The 24,979-nt window shown below is 43.4% G+C and overlaps 1 protein-coding gene across 1 annotated transcript in view; it reads left to right on the forward strand.

Annotated features, from left to right (window-relative positions):
* The first annotated feature begins 17,240 nt into the window (after window positions 1-17,240).
* Window positions 17,241-24,979, forward strand: part of JAG1 (jagged canonical Notch ligand 1) — a 35,779-nt gene continuing 28,040 nt past the window's right edge. The window contains exons 1-2 of the mRNA XM_065733605.1: window positions 17,241-17,855; window positions 18,493-18,798. Coding sequence (XP_065589677.1) covers window positions 17,784-17,855; window positions 18,493-18,798 — 378 coding nt within the window. The 5' untranslated portion in view covers window positions 17,241-17,783. The remainder of the gene's footprint in view (window positions 17,856-18,492; window positions 18,799-24,979) is intronic.

Here is a 24,979-nt window from a genome sequence, read left to right on the forward strand (position 1 = left end):
AAGGACTGATTATAAGCCAGATGCCCCACAGCAATCACACTTCCTTAGGGTATTCGTATTAAAACTCTTTAATAGACCATAGATTTATTCAAGAAAAGAGTAACTTTCAGCAAGAGCAGGAACACTCAAATAGGAACACTTGAAAGCATTTTTTTGAAAGCACAAAATCTAAGAAAGCTTTTCCTGCATGTTATGAGGGAGGTCTCTATCTACAGCTGGCAGTCTAGGAGCATATTTATCACCACATAAGGGTACTTTTTAGTCATGATGAATAAGGTGGAAAGCATAAAGTTTGGGAAGGTGTTAGTGAATTCTTACTGACAAATTGCCCCCAACCCCTACAAAAGCCTCAAATCCAAACTAAAATAAAGATGTTCCTGCATCAAAGTTTTGGAAGAATGACTCATGTCTTTCCCTCGTCACTGAAATGCTATTTCATACAGAAGAACCCTCAAATGCTGAGCCTCCTTTTTCCCTTCCCATTCTATTATTTCTGTTTCCCTTGATTTCAGCTTTTGCTTCCTTTATGGTTTTACAACTTTGACTCAGTAAACAAAAGCCCGCTGTTCTGCATGTACTAGACTTGTTCCTGTTCTTTTACCGTAGTTCAAAATCTCTTGAAATAAGCTGCAGTGTAAAGGGAAGTGCAGCAACAACAGCAGAGCAGAAAAGACCTAGGCTGCAGCAAGCAAGCATCTGCTCAAATGCAACAGCTGTAGGCACAGAAACAGAGGAAAGAAGCTGCCTCAGAAGGCCTCAAGCATACAAGGATCTTCAGCAAGATCCCTTGCCTCCACTGCCAACACTTAAGTCTGAGAAGGGGTGGATCCTGGCTCCAGCCCTTCCAGTCACTCAGGTGTACTGCATGCACTTGGCCCTGCCTTCCCACCAGGTGCTCAATCACCGGTTCAACCCATGACTTAGCACCTCCACCATTATGCCACTCACACTGCCTCATGCTCAGTACCAGCAGCAACATACTCTGAAATGTGTGCAAAACTTCCTTAAACACATATTCCAGAATTAAAGATACCTCAGTGTACAGGAAACACTGAAATTATAATGAGATCATCCTGTACAAGACCAAAGGTCATGAACCAATCTATTTTCGGTATCACCATGCAATGACTCTGGTCATGGTTTCATAGTTTTTCATAGATATTCCACATCATAAATATCAATGCTAAGAAGCACAGCCAGGACAACTATCACAATTTGGACATACCCCATACATACAGAACTGTGACAATCATTAACAAATATACCTCCCCAGCAGCAATATGAAAAATCATGCTCAGGCTCAAAAGTCATGTTCAGTGCTGCAGCTTTTCTGTAATTTAAGTATCTTTATTTTTCACTCAGCTCTGATTCTTAAGTAGTAGCATAGCTGACCTATCTGGCTTAGACAAGCCATAGGTTTTGTTTTTTTTTAGCAACAGTATTTATTATACTTCCACTTTGACAGATTAAAACCCAATTAAGGAGTGCCTTGGGATGAGACAAGTGCTGTAAAACCTTGGCTAGACATGTTTTTTTATTAATATATAGGCATTTAGTTTAAATGTCATCACTTTACCACTACAATAGTGTCACTTCATAAGTTTCTTGACTGAAATACTGAAACTACAGGAGGAAGAAAACAAAATCCTACCAAAGAGGTCCGAAGATGGGCAAGTGAAGTACTCTGAAGCTTAATGAGGTATCTGGGAAAAAAAAAGCTGAAAACACCAGATTATTAGTGCTGAAGGTAAATGAGATGTAAATGAGAAGAGAAATACATACCATATTGCACATACAAGAAGTGACTCATGTCCTCCTCAATGTTTCCCATAACAAAAGTCCTGCCAATTAAGTATGAAGATAACATTTTAAACTGCTTTAATATACCTCAAAAAGAATAATTGAGGATCCTCTTCCAGAAGAATAACAGGAAAACAAAACATGCTGAATTTAAAAATGGATTAGTGTTTTATGCCGAGGCTATTATAACTCATTTCTTTTTACAAGATACAACAAAATTGTTATAAAGCACTATGACTCTGATATAAGCTTCTATACGACAGCTTGGGATATTTGTGTCATCAAGGCAAATAATACTTGATCTCCAACTTACTTGCCCCTAGTTCTGACCGGTACTAACAATATCACACTGGATATCTTATCTAGTCAGGTAGTGTTTATGCTTCTCCTTTGTTTTCCTTCTTATGTAACTGACTTCTCTACAATACCATGATATTAATAGCATGTTCCTTCTCTAAAAACAGTCCTTTTCCAGATCTCAGTTGTTAGAAATCTCAGGAAGGCACGACCTTCATTGTGAAAGCGCTACTTAAAAAATAATTATTCTGATTAAAACATTTGGTTGACAACAAACCAACGACTATTTTGAGGTAGAATACAGCCCTTAAAAATACATAAGCATATCAGATACTATGAAAGAATTACACTATAATAGAAGCAATAGCTATATCAATGGTTATGTTAAAGCAGCTGTTTCCACAGACTAATAAGTTCTAACTGTTGACAAAGTTACCAAATATTTTGTCTAGAAAGTTGCATCCTAATGAATAATCTGTAAAATAAAAATTCCACAGGTCCTTCTAGATCAGCTTTCAAGCTATGTTTACCAACATAGGCTGAGCCACCAAAAGGAAAAGTCTGGCCTTATAATCAATTCATGAGGTACACAGAAAGGCCTTTCAACTGAAGAACCTCAAATGATGACTTTAGTTTCACGTAAAAGCATATGCTTCATTTCCTACCTTGGTTTTTTGAAAAATCTGGGCTGCATCTTCCTAAGCAGGCTTCCTTAGGAACTTCAATTCAATGTGTACCTCAAGTTCATTAGTCTGTCCCAGCTACTTGCAGGGTGAATAACCCAAAAGAATAGCACCCACACAAAATAATGAAGGCGGATGGCATATTTTGCGAGGCTTATCCAGATGACATAAAGACAACTAGTAAATTAGGAAAGGCTCATCTGCCACTGATGGCTGAGGCTTACCTGGAATTCCACAGAAGAGAGGTCTCCAACAAGAGAACCTTCCCCAGTGGTGGTCAGCCCTTAGATGGGGTCTGGGAGAAGTGGAGACAGACTCCACCCATTCCGGTCACACAGATGAATTGGTTTCACCTGTGCTCCTGCAGCTCACTTAGTGCTCACCTCAGGTGATCAATCAGTGGTTCAGGCCATGATTCAACAGTTCCTATACACTACTTTAACTCAGTTTTAAGGACTAGGTTAAGACTTAGGTCTCTTGGTTAATAAAGCTGATCTCTGGTACGACTTACCAATCACATAGTCATCAAGCACGATCTTCACAATCACACTGGAAGTTACATCAGCCTTTCAGTCTGCCTTTATTGCTACATAAGGCCCTCACCAATCAATCTGCTGACCTTAAAAGATGCCAACTCCAATATGGTTTTTCATGTTTACCTCATTACCTACACGCAGTGGGACAATGTGAAAACTTCTGGGTTGTGTTAGAGATGTCCTATCAGCTTTAAAATACTCTGTATCAAATTACTCAGAAGTTATCCATTTTGATTTGTAGCAGGTCTATACCATGTCTTTCATCAAGTGCTCTTCAACCTTGGTGGCTGAAGCAACCTATCCACATGGCAAAGTTACAGACGAGCCATCTGCCCTTCCTTGAAGAAGGGGAAGATCAACGTAAGCAGAAAGGAGGCACACTTTTTGCACAAATTCTGAGAAAGACAGCCCTTCTTTCTCCATGGTCAGCCTTCTGCTTTGTATTCCTTCACCAAGGTATTGCCCTGCTCCAAGGCCCAGTGCTAACAAATGCAAGGTTTTCAGCTGAACCAGACAGTTAAAAAAAATATATAAAAGCCTTTTTCTTTGCCTCCATTTAGTGATAATAACTCTTATTTCTGTGCCCTCTTAATGCTGTTCACCTAAGCTCTGATAGTACCTATCTTAGACCTGACCGCTTGCTCTCTCTTCACAATCACATTATTTCACTCAATGGCAATGTGAGCAGCCTCCAAGCCTGCTCAGGAGTGGGAAAGGTTCAGGCATTCCTTGTCTCTAGGAACCTTTCATTTCCTGTGGCCCCAGTCCATTCTGCATCTTTCCACATTGTTCTTCCATGGCCCTCATGTCTCCCGATGGCTCTAAAACATAACATGAGTCCAAATACAGTACTCTTCTTGAAAGCTCTATCCCACATCATGCTGGTCTCATTTCTCCCTTTCATTACAACACAATGAAAGTACATGCTAATAATATTACACAGCAGTAACATGCATAGTGGAGTTTCTTTGCCAGCTAGGGTAATCATTACTGAGTAGCAATCCTTTGGGGTATTTCTGAGCTTGTCCATGCTAACAATTTCTTCCTAGTCTGTTTCTCTCATCGATAAACTTCTTCCAGCACCTATTCTGGTGGCCAGGATCACCCAGATGATGCTGTCAGCCACTGGGTTCTGAAAATCTACTAGTGCATTATAGAAATTAACATGAAAGAGTATTTTGAGAAGGCCTGGCTTTTCAGTCCCGCTTTACAGAATTATTTTGCCCAGTACTAACAAAGTATCCTCTTAATGCTCTGCTTTTGAAAAGCCTCCTTTTCTGTACAGCTGAAAACATACTCCCACCAGTATAGTTACCAAGAAAACAAGGGGATCACAAAAGTCATTTTATTCTGTACTAAGAAGGCAATATCTTGGGAATACATTTTGCAAAAAATTCTCTTCTAGAAGCAAGTTCCCCTCAGCAAAGCTCGTTTGGGCTTGGGGATAATCCTTTCAACAACAACAATTGAATATTTTTTTTTGTAATCTGAAATCACAAAAATAAAGGCCACATTTAGTATAACAACAGCAGTGCCTTTATGACATACTTTTCTTAGAACATCAGCTTTATTTTGCCAGCTCAAGTCTGACAGCTTTGCATCTTGTCAGCAGGAGACTTCGCTCCACTTGACGTAGACAGATTGAAATAACCTAAAACTAAACCATGCACAAACTTCTGTACAGCAACAAATCTTCCCAGTCACTTGTCATCAGTGACTGCAGAGCTCTCACCCTGCTTGCAGAACACCAGAAGCACTCTTTCTACAGGGGCAATATCATGCTTAGAATCACAGCGCAGTGAGCTGTCAAGTCTTATTTCCCCTCTTAATGGTTTAGCAAATGGGCTGACATTTTTTTACAAGCATCTAACTTGTTAATTGATAGTGTTTGCTCTTGGCTATTATTTTTAAGAGAGCCTGTTCTGGCCACAGTACAAACATCCCTTTTGCTGCAGGCTGCCCCTTTGTCTAACAATCTGATACATAGAGCCCATTGACTGCTCCACTGCCCATAAAGAGATGAGCCTCCCCGGATACAGAGCTCAAACTTTCACTGATCTCTATTTGGGCTAAAAGTGGCCATGTTAAAAATGTTCAAATAAGTGACAATTTCTGTAGAAATCAATAACTGCCAAAGGTATATATAGAAAGATTGTATTGATACTGCAGGAAAAAATTTCTTGCAACCTGTCCTTTAGCTATCCAGAAATAGTCTTCAGAGGAGTGGCACTGAATCAAATCACCTAAGAATATGGTTGCAAGCTTCCCTCTTCCCTTCAAATTTTACCAAAATCACGCAACAATGTCATTTTTCCTCCAGTGGGCTAGCTTCCTACTAACATTCTGGTTGTAAAAGAAAGTTTCTGAAGATAAGTGAAGTCTTGACAAAGTTTTACTCACTGCTGGGAGGTGCTTCTGGTTTGTTTGCTACAAAAACTGTTTACCTCCTTGCAGGAAAAGAAATGAAAGAACAGAGCACTTCGGTCTTCTGCAGATTAAGCCAAATTCACAAGTAATATAAAGGGATAAGATACTGCTGAATAAATGTTACACTTCCTTGATGACAGTGAAACTATGCTGCTTTCCACTCTCCACAAGGATAGTTAACATTACTGCTCAACTGTACGGCTTTTCTACAATAAACTGCCCTTCCTTCAACAAGCATGCATCTCTGTGCACAACCAAAGTGGGAAGGTGCCTAACCAAGCCTGATGTATATCCTATGAGCTGTACAGGATGGGTGCAGTGGGGCCTGCCCATCCTGTCTGGACACTGCTGTAGAAAGCAGAAAGAAAAGAGGCTGCTCTATAGTTAAATAAATGAATAAAAGAAACAGAAAACAGAATCTTTCCAACTATGCAGGACAGAGTAAACCTAGCCTGTGTCCTGTCCTCACCTACATAGTGCCTCAGGGAACCTCCTCTGCTGTAGCATTAGGCAATGTGAACCAGGGTGTTTTCAAAAAGTGTGTGGCTGCAGAAGTGTGTGAGAGGCAAGAGACGCTGAGTTCTGTGAAAAGAAATGTAGCTCAGGCAGAACTGCCTTCTCACTTCTTGTCCTGATGACATAAATTTCCTATTGCACGACAGATTTTTCCTACCTAACATGAGGTAGGTGGCACACGTACAGCCTTCTTCAGCTGGTGAAGCAGATGGAAGGAGCTTGCAGGACAAAAGAGATGAGGGAAGGTCTGCAGGGCCCACAGCAAGGAACATGGTTGGCCCAGGAACTCCACTATGTTTCATGGCTGCTGGACAAAGGACTCTTTCCCCATCTATGAAGCCCTTCCTCTCCCTTCCCAGGAATCAAAACCCAGAGAATTTGAGGAATTATCCATCGCTTAATGAAGCTGCGTCCAGGAAAGGACTGGACAAGTCACTAAGCTAAGGAGCAACTACACTCCAGCAATTACCAGCTCTCTATCAATTCAATTTGTACAAGCATACAGCAATATATGAATTTAAACAAAATGAGTGTTAAAACATTTAGTAATAATTTCACATTTTCTATCAAAAAGGAGTTCTGTTGTGGATGTTTACTTCCATATAGAATGCACTAAACAGATGCATTCCAATTTAACCACCTAATATTAATATGTAAAGTTGAGAATTATTCTTTTTATATAGGAAAGTTAAACTACCTCAATATTGGAAATTTAGTTATGAGAGACAACTTGGTGATGTGTTTTAACAACGTGAAAGACAAGCAGTAAAACAAACAGATGTTTTGCCATAGACTTAGGGAGAGAGGCTCAGGGAAGCTGCAGGAGAAAGAAAGTAAGAGATAAGAGAGTGATGAAAGGCCAAAGCTGGTATCAGTAAGATCTCCTACCGCTGAGTATGCCCCTTATATGTCACTTGGCAAATACAATAGACATGCAAAAACAGGTTGAAAAAAAATCTTCAGAGGAAAAAACCTATAGCCTTATATGCCTCTCTCAAGTATCTTCTTTAGCAATCTTGGATTTGGTTTCAGTGTAATATGAATAGACCTATCTACTTACAAAAGCTCCCCTCTTCCCACCAGCCTTGTTTGTTTTTTTATGTGTTTCTGCATCATTTGCAGAGTTTGCTTTGATCTACATTCCTTCTGGATGTGCGGTTTCCTTTTCGGCTACCAAAAGGAAAACTGTTTGTTTTGAGAATTTGCTTATTTGGAAGCTCTGCTGGCCCAAAATACCTATTTTTAATCCAAATGAACACAGCTCAGTGCTTTCAGCTCTTCAGCACTGGTTGCCTTCCTTTCAGGAAAAAACTCCTTGGAACAATAAGTGACCTCTTCTTACTCCAATAAAATTGCCAAACTGTAACCCTAGCTGGCATAACTGTGAGCATTCTGTTTGCTACAGCCAAGTCTGAATGTTTACACTCAAGCATAACTTAATCAATGATATGCTTATATTTTAGCACCATCCTGAAAGAGTCAGCATTTTGTTCCACATCTGACACCCAGCAGCACATACCATACTGAGCACTAAAACATCATCAAAAGAAGTCATTATTAATTCTCTCACTACTTCTCTATTGCAGACCTAATCTGTCTTCTGCTGATGGCATCACTCCTGCTGCCTCCAGGGGTAGGCTGGGCTTCGGTGTATTTTCAGTGCTGCATATGTGTGACACTGAACGTACAGTCTGAGCCATTTTAATCCTTCTTCCTTCTCTAGTATGCACCACAATGCCTACACACTAGGAGTAGTCCATAGACAAAACATAGTTCATAAATAACATATAAACAATCTTCAAATGAGAAGAGAAGACAGGACACATCCTTGGAATGACTCTTTGACTGGGAAACAGGATATATTCTTTAAGGACCTTGCAGAAATACAGTCCCAGAGGACAATCATAGATTAGATCTCCTCTTGTGTGGGGTTAGGCCACAGGAGTTACCTTGGGAAACAATTCAGATAAACAAAGTGCTAGCAAGAGGAAGGACAATGTTAGATTTTACTTCTGTGTCATTATTAGACTTCGTGTCAAGCTCCACATTAAGAAATTAGTTTCAAACGGTAACAGCACTAACTGACATCACCAGTATTGGAAAGTAGGAGCAACCTCCTGTGATTCTGGAGATGACTTAACTATTGTGAGCGTTCTCTTAATGAGGCAGCCTGGAATTACAGTATCCTGGTCTGCTGAGTGAAAGCACAAATGTGGTAGGATCCCTTAGTAAATACACAGCTCCTGGCAGACCAAGAGCAGAAGCTGGAGGATCCGCATTTTCTTCATCTGTAGACCAGTAGTAGTATATCATACACAGTCAAAGGCAGATGTGCTCTATTAATCATCTTTTTAAGAAAAAAAAGTGATAAAGAAAATTTGTATTCAAGTGCATGTGAACACAGAGTGCCACATGTACAGTTGCATAAGCAGTGGGAGAAGCAGAGTCCCTGCTTTGCACAAAGAAAAATCTTACTCACCAAACCAGAGCTAAGCCCACTTCAGAAGAATAACTATGAAGAAAATTGTTATCAGTGACAAGTAACTCAAAGTCTAAGAATAGTTCTCCCTTTTTTAAACGGATATATTTGCTTGGAAAAAAAAAAAAAGAAACAAACAAATACATAGAGCAATGTATGTGCCTACCCTGGCTCACCTGTATGAATTAAGAAGAAGCTTTGCTAACAAAGGAAGCAAATATATAGAAGACACAGATTTCAAAGCTGCTCCGTACCCACTTGAAAAGTGAGAACAATGGAAGTGATGCCCTGTCCCTGGAGACTTCCAAGGTGAGGCTGGATCAGGCCCGGGGTAACCTGACCTAGCTGTGCATGTCCCTCTTCATGGCAGGGGAGCTGGGCTAGATGACCTTTAAAGGTCCCTTCCAACTCTAAGGATTCTACAATTCTATGAAGTTATTTCTTATAAAGTGTACATGAACCAAGCAAATTGTAATTTGAAGGTATGTTCTTCTGTACTCATTCTTTTCAAGTACATTTCTTTGTATCTTTAAAATACATGACTTCAATAATAAAGATACATTAGCTATGTTAGAACATAGTGATGGCCCCCTATGCAGTTCATTCCCTGAAGCCACATCCACTGTCTCACAAAGTAAGGAACAATAGTAAAATATCACGGAAGAGAACTGAGACATGAGGCACCTAAATAATGGTTCTAGTGGGCGATCCTTTCTTTTTTCTAGCTTTAAGAACAAGAACAAGAACAGCTTTAAGAATTGTAAATCTCTGATAAATAAGCTAAAGGCAGGAAATGCCACAAAGCTGGCAATGCATTACAAAGCAACAACCTGGGCTACCCCAAAGCAGACCTCCAGGAGCAGTATCTGCCCTGCTGCCTGCACATTGCCTCAGCTGCACTGCCTGTCATCTCCTGCACTGTCAGTACCAGAGCTTGCATCATTAAGACTTGAAACTGATCCACTTCAGTGATCAGGCTGATCCAAGGACACGGACAGAAGAGCAGGATTTAATGGGCAGGCGGGCAGGAAAAGTCTTTTAACACTTTAGAAAACGTTGACTTGGTGGAAGGAATTGGCTAGCTCAAGGGATTAGTAATGAGATACTGAGCCCCTTAGCTCTAGGTCACCACACTGAATCTGGTCCAGGTCAGTAGAAATCAAAAGCTGTTACCATTCGGTGGCCTTCAGGAAGTCAGTTGGTGGTCTTACTCCAGCTACTACTGGCAAAATACCTATGCTATCATTATGGATAACAGTTAGCAGCACTTATGGGAGTTGGTTTAGGACTGGCACAGTACGGGGAAAGACTGAGCAGAGAAGGATGTTCCAGTAAACAGATCAGGCTGGGATTCAAGAAAAATGAGAAAACCAGCTCTTTGATCATCCACAGATTTCCAATATGACTTGAGGCACAAGATTAAGGACCTTGCTCATAAAAGGTTTGTTTCCTCACTGCTCTGCTCCTCAGAAGGCATTTGTGGCCTAAATGTCTCTGATAAAATAGTTGCTATATTTCAGATCCCCATTTTTTAAGTGGGAATAACCAGCTCACTGGGCTGCTGCAGGAGATCCACAAAAAAAAACTGATTAAATACAAAAGCTAACCAAGAAACCAGGAGAGTGAGCAAACCCTTTTTAGCTAAAATCAGCTCCTCTGACTCAAGAGAAATGCATATTCCAGGTATGCATAAGGCTTCTATTCACAAAACCCTATAGGAACACATTAACCTTATAGCAAAAAGTACCCTACCAAAAGAAAACACACATTTCCACTGATACCCAGCAAAGCAGCACCAAAGAATTCAGCTTCTAGTTTCTTTCTCTACATAGGATGAAATTCTGTATTGCACAGGAGGTCTAACAGATTATCATAATAGTTTCTTCTGGCCTTAAAGCTATGAAATTGAAGAGTGAATCACAAGATATCAGTCACTATTGAAGGCGAGACAGCAGGCAGCATAGCTCAGTGATGGGGTGTGATATGGCAGAGTAAATCAGATGTTCTTAGGCTGTGTGAAGCTGGGAAACTGACATTTTGCCTTCTTTGTTACCCTTTTGAGACACTGAGAGAAATGCAGGTTATTATAATAATAAGCACAGTCCACTCTCAATGCACCTAAGTATATTGCCTCTTAGGGGAGTGAGTGCGTGAAGGATTGAGAAACACTAGTTATTTTCAAACTGGATTAAGTCTTTCAAAAGCTAATAGGTTTCCAATGAGCTGTGGTGCTGCTGCTGCAGCTGCTCTAATTTGAGAATAAAAGAATGCAGGCTTTGTGCCTAGGGACCTGTTATTGATCTGAGCAAGGAAGATGGGGAGGGAGGGGGTAGAAGAGGGTTATCCTCTTTTCAGCTGGGGTGGGGGCATTCTTTCCAAAGTCTCATTATCTGCTAGTAACAACAAAGCCTAACCCCATGACATGCTGCTCTATACAGGATTGCACTTGTTGAGAACTAAAAGCATTAGAGAAAGAAACCTCCTCTGGCTACCTTGCGCAGCTAACTTCATTGAGGGCCCACGAGACTCAACAGATGGGTCTCGGGACACCCTCATTAGGAGGCGTGCCCGTCCCTTTGCATCTGGTGCCCCGCTCTGTGCTGTGCCACGCACTCATTAGCATTGCAGGCTCACAGATTCCTTAGCACGTGCTTCCAATAAATATCGGAAAGAAAGGAGCTAAAGGAAGCCGCTGCTTCAGGATGCAAAATGAGGGGTCATCCACTAGGCTGCAAAATCCTTACACACACACACTGCCCTGTAATCCCAGAGGAAAGGGGACAATAAAAGGCAGCCAACCACAAACATGCATTTAAAGGGACAGGTGTGGAATTGCTTCATTTCAAATTGTAGCGGAGACTCATTAGTTCCCCTCTGCCACAGTAAATAAAAATCATCATTACATATATTAAAACAAGAATGACAAAAAGCCTGACACACAATTCAGGGCAATGCAGAGGCTGTGGATCTGTGAGAGTCTGAAGCTCTTTTCAGACACAAAAGTGGACACGCATAGGATTATGCCTTCAAAGAAACGAACTAGTTTTAAGAGCACAATTCAACAGCCAGACTTCTGCTCTTTCGGGCCTTTGCCAAGCATGTCCATCATCACACTTGGAATGGTCCTTCAGCTGGGGTCAAGACCAGGAGCAAATGGAAGGGAAAATCGTCTGCGTGTTTGAAAATGTTGTGAGTCATGGAGGTGGAAACGTAAAAACTTCCACATACTGCTGAAAGGGCAAGGAAAAACCTTCAGTCAGAGAGGACGAGTGACTGAGCACTGCATCTTGCTCACACCACACATCCAAGAGTAAGGTATTTTATCCCTCATGTCTCCACGATGCCCCTAGCACGCTCTTATTGCATTGCTTCTCATTCACTCCCATTACCACTATCGTGCTGATAGTTGCAGGCACCTTGATTACAGGTGAGTGCTGTCTGAGCAGGACTGAGAGGAGCTCAAACAAACTGCTGAAGTTAATATGACCTTGTTCAGAGTATTGCATCACCAAAACTCCCAAATCAGAGCAGACTCGCATTCTTTTCCATGTTGCTGTTTCTAACATACAGATCAGTCAAATACCTCACTGTTGATCAGTGACATAAAAGCCATCAGTGCACATTCAAGTGACATTTGCATGCCAGTGGCACTGTTGTAACACACAGTGGTCAGGACTTTTTATGACTTGTGTGTAAAGCACGGGCATGAGGAAAGCTTGCTACATTAGGGTCCTTGCCTAGAACTTTGTCTGTTGGTACCACCAAGGATGCATCTTTCAGGCCTTGTGCTTTGTATAAAAATATTTAGCTGACAGAAAAATAAATCCTTCTGCCAGCCTGCAGTCAATGCCAAGGGATTAGACAAATGCATGCCATTGTGCCACTGTGCGTGTGTATACCCCTACTCGCTGAAGAACTGTTTCTCTTGCAGGTTAGCAGGGTCACTCCCACCCACCCAGCTTCACTGACCATTCAAGCACATCCCTAAATGGAAGTTTTCTGTTCCTTAACCTAGGAACTTCTATACTTTGGGCTGAATCTGGATTTTAGTGGTTGTAAGTCTTCTAAATTCTTCCTCATGCCAAATGAAGCAAATCTGCTTACGTCCCCCATGCAGGACTAAACCAAGGCCCAAAATATCACATGAGCAATGGAATAACAGAAGGCAAGGGCAAAAATCTGTGCAGAAATCCTAAACTGCTCGTTCCCATTTAAATGCACTAATTGCAATCCACTTCTTTTGAGTTATTTCTTTGGCTAAAATGACACCCTTGCTTTCTTCAGTACTGCACCCTTAGAATAATTTGGAATTGAGAATGTATTGAACAAATACTGTCATATGCATTTAACAGTGAAAACAACCTATACGGAAGGGAAACTTCTGACATTTTGATACTTTCATCACAAGAAAATGAGATGACTTCCATCGTGAGGACTTAATGCAATTAGTTAAAAGAAGCATCCTTGCAGAGAGCTGCATGAAAAGCCCTGCCAGGAACTTGGAGCTCTCTTGCAGGTATCAGCTACTTATTGGAGGCAGGGCTCAGCCCAGGTTTCAGCACAGCCATTTCTATGACTGACAGGAATAGCTGAGGCTGCAGCTTATCAAATGAAAGTGTCATCTTGTCTGCGACAGACATGCCATTACTGCTCAGTGTCAGTCTTTGCACCTACTGGAAGCTACTCCAGCTTGATAAGCTGCCCCCCTGCTCGCACCTAAAGCTGTAGTCAGAGATCTCTGTGTGCTCAGAAAGCAGGGATTTGAGATCAAACACCCAGTGCACAGGAATCCCACACTGGGGAGGTAACAGGATGACAACAAAATTGGGATCACCAGCTAAGGAAGAGGCATCTGATCCTCAAAGGGTTAACAGGGAAACAACCAGAAAACAAAATTTAATATGCATTTCAGTAAAGGAAACTGGAGGAGAAACAGTACTATTCTCTGGAATGGAGTAAGATCTCAATTTTAAGCTGTAACAGAAAGCAATAATGTTATGGATTCAGTTAATTACAGCTGGATAAAACTTTAAAGCTCACAATAGATGCAAGTTTTGGCTCTACAACTTTTAACTCACACAGAGACTTCACTGGTTCTCACCATTCATTTCTGAGCACCTCACACTCTAACTTTTTCTTGTTCTCAGATAAACCTCTGAATTCAAATCTGAGCTTTTAGTTCAGGGAGATAAGGTACAGAACTAAGATGGGAATAATTTCAAAGTCACAAAAGGCACAGGCACTCTGTGCTTGTGGGGCTTTAAAAATGTAATTCTCTTAAGCAACATAACCCAGGGAAGCAAGAAAGTGTGTGCCTGCAGTAGCAAACTGGAGTTGGGTCTCCATTCTTCTCCAGAACCTTTTATCACATTTGAAAAGCTTGTCTAGAGACACGGCTTTAAGAATTTGCCTGACTCGGAAGATCTGAAGCTTTTATGGGAGCAGGCTTGAGCTGCTCAGTGTCTGGTTAACTACTCTTTCTCCTACCTGAACTTCTGCCTCTTGCCCAACTTTCTCAGCACAGGTAGGTTTCTCTCCCAGTCCATTTGTGAAATAGTCTTAACATGGGGCGTGGCATCCCCACTAAATGCTTTCTAATTAGCTTCTAAACATTAAATGATTATGGAAGTGCAATTCCCATTCGTCTCAGGTGATGAAAACCTTTACAGGAGTTCAGTCTCACTTAGTAATTAGAGAAATTAGCTTTCTAAGTTTAGATCAGTCAACTGTGCAAATGCGTTCATCTGGTGGAATGTGTTGCTCTGAAATGTGTGTCAGCCAAGCAGCACGGTACGGCCCCTATCTCTGCCTCCCTGACACTCGCCCAAGTGGGGAGGTCAGTTCCAGTACAGCAAGGGGAAAATAAAAGTGTTATGGGCATATTATAGGAAAAGCCTTATCTAACAGCTCACTCATCCACGATTAACTCCACTGATACGGTTTTCTCCTTGCAAAAGGGATGCTTAACTCCTAGATAAAGGATTAGCCAAGAGGATGCCATTGTCCCGCTTTCACTAGGTCTGCCCACAATTATATCTGAAACTGTGATGAACAAGTCTGGCTAGTGGCTTGTATAGAAAAGCAAGAAGTAACTTAAAAAATACCATGTATAGGCAAAAATCTGTGCAGAAACAAAGGGCTCCTCTAGCTCCTTCATTTGCTTCGGAATGAGGTCATCAAGCTTTATGAATTCTTTATGACAGCATGGTAGCCCTTTCTACTGGTTTTTTGAAGGTTGGTAAAGGATCAGACCCTCATCATTATGCAACCACCTTGATCTGCATTACAGTAGTAAACGGTTCAGTCACTGACCTGAAAATGAGATGGATCAGGTCCCCAGATGAGGAACTTTCAGGGGCGCCATTCCAAACTTACCTTCGGGTATCACAAATCTAAGGAAATCCTGTGGGATTGTTCACAGCCATGATTTAATGACTCACAGAGCTTTAAAAGGAAATTACAACTTTCCTAACACAAAGCACTGACTTCAGGACACCTGACCCTTGTAGGCCAGGCACTCCCTCTAAAGGCTGTGATCCTCGTCCCGTTGAAGTGCTGGGCAGTCTCCCAGTGGCTCTCACGAAGCAGGATCTAACTGCATTAGGAAACTGATTCAGGACTAAAGCAAAGTGCTCTCTGTAACACCGGACCTTGGCACACAAGATGTTTGTAACAGCTTCTAATGTGGATGTAATATAATTATGTCAGAATAGGAAGATTAACAGGAAGTAACTTTACGCAATGTAAAAAGCTGAGAGCCAGAAACTGAAAAGCCCTTCACCAGCCTCAAAGGAAGATAGGTTGGCTCTGCACTTTGTGTGACATGAACACGTGTGAGAATGGCATTACACCAGGAATTCGAAATGCATCAGTCCCGGGCTACTCAAAGCAACCACAACTCAGGTCCCACCTGCACACGCAGTGATTTGTCCATTGCCATATACGCAGTGAAATGGGCATCTGAAAAAAGATCCTCAAGTGGCATAACACTACACAGACCATTGATTTTCAGTGCTGCTTTGCAGAAGCTAGCAGCCCTGAGAGTTTAGTGAAGAGAAGCAGGACATAGGACTTTGAGATTGAAATTCTAGCCTCAGTAAGTTAAGGAGATTGTGCTATTGACTTCTGTGAGGTCTCTGCATCTCCTGGAGCTGCAAGACAGAAGGCTTGCAGTACACTTCCACCTTTCTCACTCTTTGCCTCGATTTACCTATCAGTAATGCTTTGCATCTTCAAGGCACTGGGAGGCTTAATTCGTAAGTGCTTGCAAAGCATTTTAAGTTGTTGGACAAGTAATTCTGTTTAAGGACAGCTTAGCTGCTGAGTCACAAGCACTGTGGGAACCAGTGCTTTGGGTTTCCTAAGCACTGGAGTCAAACAGGTGGAGTAACCTTCCACAGAAAGGCCAACTCCAGACCTGCCCTAGAGGTAGGGAGCCTGCTAGGAGGCAGCGGGTATTTAAAGGCCCAGAGGAGCAGCTGTGCAGCACAGGTAAATGAGTAACATTCAGATTAGCTGTGGAAGCTAAGGAGAAGCCGTTCAAAAAGGAAGGGAGATGCTGGTTCTTGTCACACCCAGCTGTAGACGCTTTGTGGATAAGACACAAAGTTTACCAGCCTAAGGAAAGGTAACACTTCTGAGTGAGGAACAACTGATGCTGTTACAGCTTCTGGGCTGAAAAGGGAGAGGAGTATTAAGCAGTGCTGCGTTTCCCAGGTGTGCCCAAACTGCGGGTTCAGAACCCGCGTTCTGAGTTCCCAGACAAAGAGCTGGAGGTGCACGTCTCTGGTATCAGCCCTCACCCAGTCAAGGACACGCGCGCACTGCGCTTCAGCCACACGAAATGAAGACGAAGGAAGCACAAATAGGTCCGAAGTTTTCTTTTCCTCTCTCCCGCTGTCTGTGGTGCATAAAACAGACACACGTTACCGCGTTACATCAGGACGGGATCGGAGCACACAGGAACCGCAGCTCGGAGCCGCACGGTGCAGCGCGGCGGTGCGCGCAGGCGCAGTGACGGCGCCGCGCTCCCGCAGCAGTACTGGGGCGGCTCGGGGCTCTCCCGGCCCAGGGCTGCGCTGAAGTTTGCGTTCGTTCGCTCCGCGCCATTTAACGTGCGGCTCACCCTCAGGGAGCGCGCATCAACGCCTGTTTGTTTGTTTGCTACGGCGCAAACCGAAACCCTGCCGGGCTGAGCGGGAGGGACCGCGGTTCCCCTGAGGGCAAAGGGCTGGAGGTCCCCTCGGACCGCGAGAACGCGCTCCTGGCGCGCGCCGCCCTCCCCTCAGCGTTCCCGCCGCCGGCGCGCGCCCCTCGGCCGCTCCGCTTCAGGTGCTGTAACCGCCCCGAGCGGCGGATCGCAGCTCCTCCAGGTGGCACCTGCGGGGCGATAAGGCTTCCCCACACCGCACAGCCTCCCGCCCGCCTCCCCGCCGGTACCTGCCTTCCCCTCCTCCTGCCCCCTCATGCATATGGATGGGCGCATGCGCGCGCGGGCGGCCTCCCCGCCTGCCGCCGTGGGCTAGATGAAGGCGAGCGGCGGCGGTGCTGCCAGACGGGCGGCGGGCGGTGCGTGCGCTGCATGTGCGTGTGTGTATATGTGTGCGTGGTGCGTGTGTGTGCGCGTGTGTGTGCTGTGTGTGTGCGTCCCGGGGGGCGCCTCCGCCGCGCCGCTGCCCGGAGACCTGAAAGCGATAAAAGGATCGGGATCATAATCACGATAATAAAAGAAAAGTGAAGAGAAAGGGCGGACAGCGAAAAGAAAGGAAGAAAAAAAAAAAAAAGAGGGAGGCGAGAGAATAAGGAGAATAAAAGGAGGCCGGGCTGCTTTGCATTGAAGACCGGGGCGCTATTGAAAGCGCCTGAAAAGCGGCGTTGTTCGGCGCGGGCGCGGTGCGGTATATAGAGCGGGGCGGCGGCGGCGGCAGCAGCGGCGTCTCCTCCTCCTCCTCCTCCTCCTCCTGCGGCCCTCCCCGGCGCGTCCCGGAGCGGCGGCGGCGGCGGCGGCGGCGGCCTGCAGGCGGGCAGCGCGGCGGCGGCGGCGGCATGCGTGCGGCCCGGCGGGCGGCGGCGCGCTCCCTCGTCCTCCTGCTGGCCCTGCTGGGGCTGCGGGCTCAGGTACGTGCGGCGGCTGCTGGACGGGTCCCGAGAGCCGCGGGGCTGCTCGGCTCGGCGGGTGCGGCGGTGCCGGTTTTCCTGCGGGTAGGGCGGCGGTCCCTGCGGCGATGTGGGGCTCCCCGAGGATCCGAGTGCCATTAGCGCGCATCCCTTCTTTTCGACATCATTTTTTTTTTTCTTTGCATGTGTGCTTTCGTGTGTGTGTTTTGGTTTGGTTTTCCTATTATTTTTATTTTTATTTTATCTGTTATTACTTTTTCACATCGCGTCCCGTCCGCCGCTCCGGTTCCGCTGTGTTCCCGCAGGGCTGTGCAGCCTCGCCGAAGCTTTTTAGTCTCGGGGCTTCGGGTTCATTTCCAGCATCCGTGCTGCTGGGGTGATTTATGAGCCTTTCTCGTGGGTGTCTGCTCGGAAAAAGCTTGAAGCAATAGCTCTCTTATTTTTTTTTTCCCTTTATTTTTTAACACTACACGTGTGCTTCTCAAAAGCAAGCTGGCTTTAAGATGACTTTCTCCTGCCTGCAGCGCTGCCGTAGGTTGCGTTTGGGGTAAAAAGTGAGGTAACCGTGTTTTTCGTTTCTTGTTTTTTTTTTTTTTTCTTTTTGTTTTCCCTTCCGGTTCTCTCTTGGGACTAGCAGGTGGTGTTAGCATCGGGACAGTTCGAGTTGGAGATCTTATCCGTGCAAAATGTGAACGGCGTGCTGCAGAATGGGAACTGCTGCGATGGCACTCGGAACCCCGGAGATAAAAAGTGCACCAAAGATGAGTGTGACACCTACTTTAAAGTTTGCCTGAAGGAGTACCAATCGCGGGTCACTGCTGGCGGCCCTTGCAGCTTCGGATCCAAATCCACCCCTGTCATCGGAGGGAATACCTTCAATTTAAAGTACAGCCGGAATAACGACAAGAACCGGATTGTTATCCCTTTCAGCTTCGCGTGGCCGGTGAGTGCACAGCCCGCTCTGACTCTGCGCTGTTGGATGCTGCTGTGGTCATCTCCAACTTCTCTCGCTGGGGCTGGGGAGGGAGCAGGCAGCTTGGCAAGGGAGCCGGAGCTGTGCCGCTCAGAAACGAGTGAAATGCGGTGGTGTTTTTGTTTGTGTTCCCTGGGGCTCACAATGCACAGCCTGTTCGATTTGAAAGTCAGATGTGCAGTGAGGGGGATCTAAATGGGTCAGGGAAGCAAACCCAGTATCTCTGCACTTTACAGCATGAATAAGCCTCTTGAGAATTAGAAGGTCAGAAGTTCATTTTTTTTTCTCTTTTTCCAAACCAGTGAAGCCTTGGGCTTAAGCCAAAGGAGCAGTGGGTTAGGGGCTGTGGAGGGATCCCGTGTGAAAAGTGTGTGTCATAGCTGGCCTCTTTCCCTGGAGCGTGTTTGGGAAGGGTTCCTGCTTCCCTCAAGGCAAAATCTTGCTGGGCTGCTTGGTGTTGATGGGAGCTGCTGTTGCGGCTCTGGGTGAGCTGGTTGCCAGCTTCCCTGGGAAGCTTGCTGCGTTTTGAGGTACATGCAGTCTCTGGAGCCTAAGACAGAGAAGCCTGGCTTTGGTTCATCTCACCCTGACCTAGTGCACCTTTTCTGGTGTGTCGGCTCTGTGATCCATAGATTCTGGCTTTCCAGTTTGCAAAACTTTGTGGAGCCTTTTGCCAGGCACTTTCCTACTGTTGTCCATTTCAGTAAGCAGTGGTCAGCCTTGTGGGACAACAGTGGGGGTGACTTCTTCATTAGCTGAAGTCTGCCTCCTTGGTGGTCGCGTACAGAATACTGGTTCACCCTTCAGAGCCTCCTGTTGCTTCTGGAGAGCTCAAGGGGAGTGAAGCCTTGATGTGGTCAGCCCTGCAAAGGAGTCCTGTCCTTGTTGCACGGACCCTAAGGACCATCCTCTCTAAACAACCATTGCTTGGGACAGTGACCCACTTCATGCAGTACAGTTTGGGGGTATGTAGGACTGCCGCTGCCGTGACTCTCAGTACCAGGAGGTGCACTACTTTGTGCCCAGTAGTGTTGCCAACACACCAGCAAAAACTGAGGATGACCAATATGGGGGGCTCTTGTGCACACATGGCAGACTGCCTTTTGGGGTGGCTCTCTCAGATGCTATGGTATATTAGCTGAAAATCCCCAAATTTATGTTCCTAAAACTTGTATTTAAAGATCACCTAGGAAACAAAACTGTTTTTCCCCCTCCCCTTCCCCAAAGGTGCTGAGCACACATTTTCCCAGTGACTGCCTTGGGATATGTTGATGCTCAGCAGTTTTGAACATCCAGTCATCCTAACCTAGATGCCTACGGTCATTTTTGCAAGGGGTGGAGGGCTCTTGCATGCAAGCAGTGGAGGAGTGAATCTTGTTTCCTATCCTACGTCATTATATCGCTGCTGGAAAGGTGGAAGCATTTGTAGATTTTCGGCTCTCTTCAGAGCTTGGCCCTTCCTAGTCAGATAAGACCTGATTGCTGTGAGGGCGTGGACTTTTTTTGGGGGGAAAGCCCGCCCCAAAAACATTCCTCCCTCCAGTTGCAGTGCAGACGCCCACTTTGTTAGTCCTGTGGCCAAGTGCTGTAGGCAGCTGTGTGTTCTTGAAGCGTCCTGTGCTGCCTCCTACCTGCCTTCTCTGTCAGTTGTGACTGCTGGAGCAATGAAGGCTGGAGAGGCAGAAGGGTGAAATCGAGTCTGTGTTTTTAAGGAGATAATATTACAAAGTACAATAGTGGAGTTAACAAAAGTATTCTGTGTTGGAAGTACAAATCCTTTCTTTCTTCCTTTTTTTCTTTCTTTCCCTAACATGAATGAGATAAAATTGTTATCAAATATGCCATCAAAGGAATAAAGGGTTTTGTAAAAATCTGAGGTATTTGAAGCTCTGCCAATAGCTCTAATGCTTGTACTATGGGGCTTTTTCTGTTTTTTTTTTTTTTTAATTAAAAAAAAAGTCAGGGTCATCTTCCCCCCCCACCCCAGTCTGCTTCCAGTCATTTAAATGCCTCGGACGTGAAAATACGTGTATATAAAAAGGATGTGAAAACAGAGTACTCCCCTTCTAACCCCCTTCTCTCCTTAGGATCACTAGGGAGGGACATCTTCAGTGTAGTAGGAGGACTTGGAAGAAGTCCTTACCTGCTTTCTTTAGTGAAAGAATTTTTTCAGTTGTCCTGATGAATGTAATTGAGTACTGGAATCGTAGAGCAGCAGTGAAACTCTAGTGCAGCCTGCAAAATGTGTAAACCCTGTCAATTTCTGACAACTCTGTTTCCTACAACTAGAAATTTTTGGAATAAGCACTTGAATTTTCCAGTCCAAAAATGTCATTTCTGAGATTGTGATGACTGTTCTCAATTATAAAGCCTGCATCCCAGCTTTAACTTCACAGGACATGGCTTTTTGGTTAGCCATTATGACTTTTAAATAGCATTGGAACAAAAGAATATCTAATGTGACAAAGCTCCTGATTGTACTAAAATTGTGTACATAAATCATTTTTAGGTAGCTTTGAAAGCTGTAAAGATAAACTAGTAAACTTAATTAGTCAACTCAAATCAAATCTTGAAATTTCAGCACTTAAAACAATTTGGATGGGTAAACACTGTTGATTAATCAAGCATATGACCAGTTTTAGTTTTACAAATGTGGCTCATCATGAGAGTTTACCATTAATTTTCAATTGGATATATTCAAAGAAACTGGAGCTAAACCAAAGTGTCCGTTGTATTGCACTTGAAAATTTGTGCTCACCTCTGTATGTGTATTGTTTGTGTTCTGCTGTCCGAGGGAGGTTTTTCTGGGATGTTACAGCTTGAATCAGTAACGTTCAGAGCTCTTATTCCTTCATGACTTTAAAAAAACAAGAAGAAAAAGGTGTGTGGGGGGTTGCTGGGGCATCCCTTAACACTTCTTCCCACGTCAAGCTGCCCCTCTTGCCTTTTGTCAAAAATAGGTATGTTGTGTTAGAGGTTTTGAACAAAAGAAGATGGTGTGTAATGTACACATACTATTAAATTTGGCTTGTAATGTAGATGTGAAGCATGGGAGTCATTACTAACGCATGCAGTTAGCTGTTGTCAGTTTTGATATGAATCCTTGTGAGTAATGGTTGTGGAGATGGTGGGCTGTAAATTAATTTAAGTGACTGTTGGTTTGACAAAGTTGCTAGGGAAGAGGGCAGCAGACCAGGAGGGGAAAAAAAACCCAAACCACTAGGGTGCATCCAGAAAGCCACCCCTGCAGTAGCTTGCAGTTCTATAGTAATTTGCAACGATAATAATGTTTTTAAATATATATACACAGCTAGACTTTATTCATACATTCTTTTAGAGATTTGATTGATTTTCTTGACGGACAGGCTTGGCTTATGAAGCCATTTAGAAAAGTATGGAACAAAAGAATTTCCATGTTCACTTGTCAAAGTCAGTCTCAACAAGTTTTGTTTGGTAGACACATGCTCTTCTCTGGCATAAATCAAATCTGTCTCCTTTCTTAAAGAGTCAAACAGCATTAAAAGTCCAATGTGTGCTGTAACCTTCAGGGAGCTGCACATGGATTAACAAAGCAAAGCTTAGCAGTAAAGTTTGCTTTTATGTGAAGAGAGGTTTTTTGCAGATTTGATGAGGCTGTGAGTAAGAAGCAGGTCAAAGTTGGCAATTCCTTAGCTATGCATAGCTCCAATTTCAAACAGCTTGTTTATCCTGAAATTATGATCCTTGTAATTATTTAATATTGGGGCCAATAGCAGCAACCCACCAGCAAACTATTGAGGTGGAAAAAATCCTCCAGCATCTAAATAGCTTTCCTGTAAAATGTGATGAAAAAGTGTTTTGAATATCTTACTTCAGTCTTTTAAAAAATAAAATATTCAGCCTTTCCCTCCTTTAATGACAGATCTCACTGTTTCTGGTTCTTAAAGATGTAAAAGACATCCTCTGGGTGGGCATTGCTTTTTCTGGCTGGAAAGAGAAGAATTTAAGAGCTTTACTGTTGTGTTCTTAAGATTCATGATTTCCTCTCTCCCTCTTGTCTTGACACAAGAGGCTTCCAAAATGCTTTTCTGTGCCTCATTAATTAATGTAGAGGCTTTTTGATAGAAAAACGTCATTCAACTGGTGATGTTGTTGTTTTAGTTTCATCTTTATTTTTGTTGTTTTGTTTTCATTTTTAACCATTAGGTAACAACTAAAGCTTAATTTTTTTGGATCTGTTTTTTTCCTCCTTCCAGTTAACTTTTGCAAACTTGTAGTAGCACATGCTCAATATTGTTCAAGCTCTTCTTAAAGAATGTCTGATAAATCATCTAACAGCAGGGGCAGATCAGAAGAAACTTTTATAACAAAATACATATCAATCAAGTAATACTTACACCCTGTCATTTGTTGTTCACTAATAAGAATAAATCTTCAGCACTTAAAGTGCAAAGTTTTGCCTAGGATTACTAGCCAGGATGGAGCTTAGAGTATTAACTGACATCCGAAGCATAATTACCATCCACAAAGCTGTGTTTTTTCCTCAGGACTGCAGAGAAGCAATGCAGCTACTTGGGAGTTTTGGACTTCTTACATGTTCTTAAGTTATTTACGTTCCAGTCAGTTCAGAACTTCATCTTCCTGGTAAATCCATTTGACTATATTACCATAATATGCCTAAAAATAAGTCCTGCCTGCTTCCAGAATTTTTGTTCTTGTGATACATAATAAAGGCCTGCTCCCATTTAACTTCAGTGGCAGCTGGATTGGGCCTCAAGCTGAAGCTTATTCCTAAACTTTCTCAGAGTGCATACATCCAGCACTGTCGGCTTGTTTATGCAGCTGGAAGTCTGCATGTCTAAAAATGAATTGCATAAAATCGATGCTTTATGTGTAAAATTCTAGTTGGGAAAACTTACTGCTTCATTGTGGAATGAAGGCCTCAGTAGAAGTAAACTAGTTTGGAAGCTGGTGAAAAAACTAGTTTGGGCCTCGTCGCATTATGTGAGATGTGGTGCAGCTTGAGAGGCTCGCGTTCTCATCCATGGCTTTTATTCCAGCTTCAGTTCCTACGTCAGTGCCTCCACTGCCCTGCAAAAACCTCAAGCTGCAGTTCTTAAAAGCATTTCTTTATAAATAAAACTAAAGGTGGGATTGCCTTTGAAAAATCAGACTGGACTTAGTATTTCTGCTGATGGATAGGAGTTTTATGTTACTTAATGAAGTTCTAATAAGTTTAAATATGAGCCATATGCATCTTAAATGGGGGAATATGTGAAAATTAGAAGTTACAACCTTTTCTTGTTCCCTTGGAGCTCATGGTTCTGTGGTCACTTTTCTACAGCATAAATTATACTCAATACTGTTGTAGTATTCAGAAGAAGAAGCTGTAAAATGTGGATAGAAGTGGTTAAAGTGGTTAGTAAGTAGTCAAAAGTCCTGAGTCCTTTACTAGCTCAACCCAGTTCTGATGCACTTAGGTAAATAAGTAGAAAGGCTTCTTGTTCAGGCTTGCTCTATGTGAACCTGACTGTTTTGCTTGGCTGGCTACTAGGTATTCTCTCTATTAACCTTGCCACCCTTTTGTAACTGGTGCATTTAATTATCAGTGGGATGCTTTAAACAGGTAGGGGGACTGATAAGAGCAGGTAATCTGCTTGTTGGGGGAGGTCAAAAGCAGCTGTTGACATCTTGGCCTACCTGCTAGCTTTTAACAAGTGGGACTCCGTGAGAAAATCACCCTGTAACCAGATAAGGTGCTGATTAAAATGCTCTTGTCATCTGATGCACCTCAGTAGCTGCAATCACCTAAAATCATAAGTTCAAAAGAAAGATTTTTCTGTAAAACATAATATATATATATGTTTTAAGAAGGGAAGTGGGAGGGATGGACCCTAAGCCACTCCCCTCAAACCCAGTACATTGTTTCATTAATGCATGCTACTTTTATGATTGGGGTACATTGTAGCCTGGCCACCCAGACAGCGACATTGGCTGCTAATATTAACCGAGCACAATAGCGTGGCCATACTGACTGCAGTGAGGATTACAGAGCATAATAGAGCCTATCCAAAAATAATGCTAATACAGGACAAGCAACAGGAAGCAGCAGTAGACTCAGCATTGCTCGGCTCCCAGACAAACCATGGACTTACTTCACACAATGGCAACT

This window comes from Cyrtonyx montezumae, unplaced genomic scaffold, assembly GCF_038088225.1.
Source record: "Cyrtonyx montezumae isolate F1298 unplaced genomic scaffold, pur_monq_1.0 scaffold_0, whole genome shotgun sequence".
Classification (NCBI taxonomy): domain Eukaryota; kingdom Metazoa; phylum Chordata; class Aves; order Galliformes; family Odontophoridae; genus Cyrtonyx; species Cyrtonyx montezumae.